This window comes from Centruroides sculpturatus, unplaced genomic scaffold (genome assembly GCF_000671375.1).
Source record: "Centruroides sculpturatus isolate CEXI.00-Female unplaced genomic scaffold, Cexi_2.0 scaffold484, whole genome shotgun sequence".
Lineage (NCBI taxonomy): Eukaryota > Metazoa > Arthropoda > Arachnida > Scorpiones > Buthidae > Centruroides > Centruroides sculpturatus.
Genome location: NW_019384726.1, coordinates 189,324 through 195,423, shown reverse-complemented (window position 1 = coordinate 195,423; position 6,100 = coordinate 189,324). Strand labels below are relative to the sequence as shown.

The 6,100-nt window shown below is 24.5% G+C and overlaps 1 protein-coding gene across 1 annotated transcript in view; it reads left to right on the top strand.

The window, feature by feature from the left end:
* The window catches only part of LOC111628129 (glutamate receptor ionotropic, kainate 2-like), a 75,388-nt gene that overhangs the window by 68,301 nt on the left and 987 nt on the right, over nt 1–6,100 (top strand). The window contains exons 10-14 of the mRNA XM_023371854.1: nt 261–461; nt 2,224–2,585; nt 2,758–2,956; nt 4,258–4,483; nt 5,007–5,502. Coding sequence (XP_023227622.1) covers nt 261–461; nt 2,224–2,585; nt 2,758–2,956; nt 4,258–4,483; nt 5,007–5,305 — 1,287 coding nt within the window. The 3' untranslated portion in view covers nt 5,306–5,502. The remainder of the gene's footprint in view (nt 1–260; nt 462–2,223; nt 2,586–2,757; nt 2,957–4,257; nt 4,484–5,006; nt 5,503–6,100) is intronic.

The window sequence follows — 6,100 nt, the reverse complement described above, 5'->3', positions numbered from 1 at the left end:
AATTATAACAATTTAATATTTAATTAATATAATTAAAATTATATTTTAAAAATAATTAAATATCTTATTATTTAAGCTTATTTTGTAAGGCATACAGTCTAATGGACAATTTACAGAGTACAACAAAGCAACAAATGGAAAATAATAATAATAAATTTATGAATTCAATCCAGTTTAAAAAATAGAATATTCAAGTAAAATTTTTTTAATATTTGAATGTTCTGTTTGGATTTGAAATAAACTTTTTCTTTTGAATTTAGCATCCTCCATTTGTTGTGAAGAACACCAATGCAGATTTAAAAGGTAACGATCGATTCCAAGGTTACTGCATCGACTTGCTCAAAGAGATCTCTAGAGTTTTTGGATTTAGATATGAAATCAGCTTGGTAAGAGACAACAGATATGGAAGTAAAAATAAAATAGGAGAATGGAATGGAATGATACGTCAGTTGATTGACAGGGTAAGCGTTGCACTGTATTTTGTCTAAGATAAAATAGACACATATATTTTTTTCTAATTTTTGTTTCCTTATACCAAACAATAGATCCCCAAAAAATTATTTTTTAGAATCTGTTGTTAGGTAAAAAATATATTAAATCTTTTATAATATATTCATATATTATTTTAAAGTAATATTTTGGTTTGAATTACACGTATTATATTGCTTGCAAGTGATTATACGTATTTTGTTTATAATATCATTAGAGCTGGGACATCTAGACACTAAAAAATAATATAAGTGTGACCATAAGCCATAGATATAACAGACCTTTCAATCCTTTCACTAAATAATGATGCATGTAAAAATGTGAGACTAAGCTTGTTTAGCTTATGTGCAAAAATCCGACCCTGCTCGAGTTACAAATTATGATTTTTTATAACTATTCACACGATTTTTTAGTGCCTAGACGTTCTAACTTTAAACATCACGCATATAAACTAATTTATTTATTTAATTGTTTCAAAAAATTGATAATTATAATAAATAATTAATTTCCCTGTTAAGCAGATAAAGTTTAATCATTACAATTTTTTAATATTTAATAATAATTTCATTTTCATATTATACTTCTGGAGACTTTACATCTGCATCTCGTTATTCTCCCCTCTCTATATAAGGAGTATTTCCGAGTTGATGAAAAAAGCTGCTCTAGAACTTTACTTTTCATTAAATATAAAATCGCTAACTTCTCTTTTTTTATGATTAAATAAACTAATAAAATAGAATATCTTTTATATAACAACGTGCCCATTAGTATATTTAAAATCCAAGTAACAAATTTTAATATACTTTTAATATTTTTTTAACAAATTAATCTATAAAAGCATTACTTAATAAGGGTTCAAACGTGTAAAATGTATAAGAAATTATATTTAATTTTATTTTTAACTTATAGTTTTAAGACGTTAATCGTTATACACTTGTTTTAAGTTTTTAATATATTTTGTTCGTAATAGAAATTAAAATTATCTTAATTAAAAATAAAATTATTTATAAATCGTTAACGTAATTAAATATAATCCTTTATTTAATATTTATTATTAGTGTAAGAAATCATCTTTAAAATCTCATTTATCTGAATTAAGTTAATTGCACGGTTTATATTCTCTTTAAAATTATATTAATATAATAAAAATGACGTATAGAATAATTATTTTGTAATTAGTTAATCTATTTAATATATATTAATATTTAAAATTGAATTATTAATGCCAAAATTATATTTAAAATACGCGAAAAATGCTATAAATTTTAAAATTTTATCGTAATCTTGTGTGACACGAAAAGTGAAATTTATCATAAAAAAGTCGTAATTATTGAACATNGTATGAAGTATATAATTTTTATTACAATATCAGTTTAATTTAATTACATGAGATCTTTTAATGTCTGATATTATTAAAGATTTTACAAATAACAATAAAATTTATATTTTACATTGCATAATTTAAGGATCTTGATGTAAAAATAGATTTTAAATTCATATTTAACATGTAATTTTAAGAAATTTTATTTTATTTAAAAAGTTTATGAATGACATTCGCGTTATCGTCAATATGTTTTTATAAGGAATTTAATGGTTAAAATCTAAGTAACGGATAATTGAAATATTAATAAACGATAAATGGAATTTTTATAAGAACCTTGTAGTCCTATTAACTGTATTTTAATATTACATGCAAATCATTATCGTTAATACAATTTGTCGTGATTTATTCAGGAGGCAGATATTGCTGTAGGAGATTTAACAATTACTTATGAACGAGAAGAAGCAGTTGATTTCACTATGCCTTTCATGAACGTGGGTATCAGTATTCTCCTAAGACATTCTGACAACCAAGTACCTCATTTGTTCACCTTTCTATCACCATTATCTCTAGAAGTATGGGTTGCTATAGGAACATCTTATCTTACTGTCAGCCTTGTTCTCTACGTAGTTGCTCGTTTTTCTCCTTACGAATGGATTAGAAAACGTAGGAATGACCCAGAAAGGGTTGTTCTAGAGAACCAATTCAATTTATCAGCCAGTTTTTGGTTCACTGTCGGTTCATTTACTCAACAAAGTTCGAATTTAGCACCGAGGTATGAAACATTCATATAAAATCATTAATTTAAAAGAAAGATAAATAAATGCATTTATATAAATTAACTTATTTATTTTAATAAATAGTTAATTAAAATCTCCTTATTATATTTTAATATAAATGATCAATATTATTTTATTGATTTCACAAGAATTTAATGTTTAATTTAGGAGTTTGTCTACCAGAATATTAGCAATAATTTGGTGGTTTTTCACTCTCATCACCCTATCATCGTACACAGCCAATTTAGCAGCTTTTCTTACAGCACAAAGGATGTCTTCTCCCATCCTTACTGTGGAAGACTTGGAAAAACAATCTAATATCCGTTATGGATGTCTAGAAGGAGGTTCGACAGCTACATATTTTAAGGTAATAAATTCCCAGATCTCTTTTTTATACTATTAAAAAATAAAAAATATATTTTCTTCTTTACTTTTCTTCCTAAACTATCGCATTATTTTTAATTATTTTAAAGTATATTTTAAGTGAAAAGAGATAAGATTTTAAATTTATTAATAAAATAATTAGCTAATAAAAAATTGCTAATAAATAAATACATTTATGTGTAACTGATTTTAATATTAAAAAGCGGCTCTAAGAAAATTGATTTTTTTTATTTGTTTGTTCAACTAGAAAGAAAAATTTAGTTCTTTTTATAATTCTTGCATTAGTAAATATATCCTACGTCAAGATAAATAAAAAACTTTCTGAATGCGATATATTCAAAATTCATACAAGAAAATACACTGTTTTGTAAGAGGAATAATGCATCTTTTTCCATTCATCATGAATAAAATAAATCGAAACAAAAGCAATGCATCTAACTATATTTACGAATAAATTTGTTATAGGTATGTTAGAAAAAATATATAGTAAACATTCTATAACATAAATAATGTTTAAAATTTTATGCAATATTTGAATTTTGTTGTTATTATTAGATATAACTCCAATATTCTGCAGCAATACATCTTTACAGAAAAAAAAGCATTCTATCATAAGCAATAAAAACTTATAATTAGATAAAACAGGAATTGCTGTTCCGAACACGAACTGACAATTTGTCAACCTTAATCCTGTATCTATGCTACATAAACTTGGTCTAATCATTCTTTATTTATTACTTACTGGAGGAGAATATATTTAGACTCATTGACCATTTTTTAAAAATAAAGAATACATATGAAACAATAGCGAATAAATACTATTTTAGAGAGGAAAAATTATCCTTTTCTACAGTTTTCTTTCGTTTTCTTTCTTTTATTTTTATATAAAACTAATAACGATGGTATGGAGTTTGTCACAATAACATTATCTAATGGTATCTGATCTGCTGAATGAACATTGGAAAATCTCAGGATCACCATTTTATCTTATCAGAAATCTAATGAAAGTAACGATTTCTTTTACGTTACTTCAATCTTAAAAAAAGTGTTTTGTGTATTATTTATAAATTTTTTTCCTTTTAAAATATATTAAGTAAATTATAATAATAAAAAACATTTAGTAACGATTATAAATTCTTTTCTATGATTTATTCCAGTTAACGATAATAAAAGCTTTCTAAAAGTCAAGTTTTTGAAAGTTGTTGTTATATTTGTACGTGTTTTTTATAAAAACTTTGCTTTTATCTTGAAATACCCCATTTTGCTTTCCTCTTTCGATAACAGACATCTGATGTTCCGATTTATAAAAGAATGTGGACGACAATGGAATCAGTTCAACCATCACTTTTCACCAAAAGTGTCGAGGAAGGAATACAACGTGTTCTGAAAGAGAACTACGCATTCTTTATGGAATCTGCGGCGATAGAGTATGTAACTGAAAAACATTGCAATCTCATGCAGACAGGCGGTCTGTTGGATTCTAAAGGATATGGAATTGCCACTCCATCTGGTATGAAATTATTCACCAAAATCTATATTATTCAAATAATGGTGTAGAAAACGTTATAGCCAAAATTGTCTACTAATATCTTTTATATCGAACAATATGCTATTTTTTCCTTTACTTCTATATATTGGTTAGCCATAAAAAAAATGCGCAAAGGTTAAAAATTTTATAAACACTAAGCTTTAAAAAATTATAAATTTTAAAATTTTTATTTATATATCTTATTCTAAATATAAAATATACAGATATAAAGTATAATGGTTTTGAATTTTTAAATTTATTTTTCATTGTTTTAAACTCATTATTTTATTATTTCTTTAAAAAATTAGAAAATAATTATTTTTGAATAATTTTATGATAATTATTTTAGTGAAATATCCGTTTACATTATTAAACTTTACTTGTTATATGAACACATAATATAGGTATATAATTGATTTCGCTTATAATATAAAGATTATTAACAGTAATTTAACGTGTTCTTAATTTACATATTTGTTTAAAATTTTTATTTCATGTTATCAAGGATCACCATACCTTCAGTTATTCTCGAGTGCAATTTTAAAGCTTCAAGAAAAGGGAGTGTTACACGCTTTAAAAGAGAAGTGGTGGAGAAACAAAGACGGTCGAAAGTGCTCACCTAAGTCCAATACACCAAATAATACTCCTTTGGAACTGGATGTAGGAAAAATAGGAGGACTTTTCATTCTTTTATTAGCAGGTGTCGGTCTGGCCTGCATTGTATTTTCTATTGAATATTCTTGCAACAGGAGAATACCCCCTAAACAACAGAGATCGCTACAGTATACCGAATCACAGCTGTAAATGTTCGAAGTTAGTGAAACAATATCAAAACATCCAGCTTAAAAAAAAAGAACGAAAAGAAAAAAAAAAACAGACAGACAAACAGTTTAAAAATAAAGATTTTTGAAAATGTAGTTTTTACAAATTTTTAAAAAAAATGAAATTTAATAATGCCAATATTACTTGGGATCAGCAACGTTACTGTGATTTCAAACGATGTAAGTATATGTAAATGTGTTTTTATTTTTTTGTAAATAATAAAAACATTTCAGTTTATAACATTTATAATAATAATAAAACTGAAATCATTATAAGAATTTTCAATTTCAATTTACATAGTTTTTAAAGTTGTTTAAAGCAGTAAAATGTGATTAAATTTTCTTAATCAGATTTAAGACTTTCTCAATATTAGACATTTATTTATTAAATTAACTACAGTTATACAAATTACAAGTATTCCAACAATTCCTTCGTCTCCTAATCTATTTTAACACAAATTCGGATAAAAATTCGGCTTTGTACTGCGTGTTATAAGCGAAACAATCTAATTATCTGTCAATCACAGATTTAATAGCTACTATAGTAACTGTTCCTATATTGATTACTTGTTAACTGATATACAGTATCTAAAGCATATCGTAAATGTAAATTAATTCAATATAAATTCTATACGTGAATCTTTTACACTGTTAAGATTACATTTCATTCATTAAACTTATTACTATCGATATAAATATATAATGTATATAATTTGTGTATTTTTATAAATTATTTCTGTTAAAAACATTTAATTAAATTATAATTAATGCATCTTTT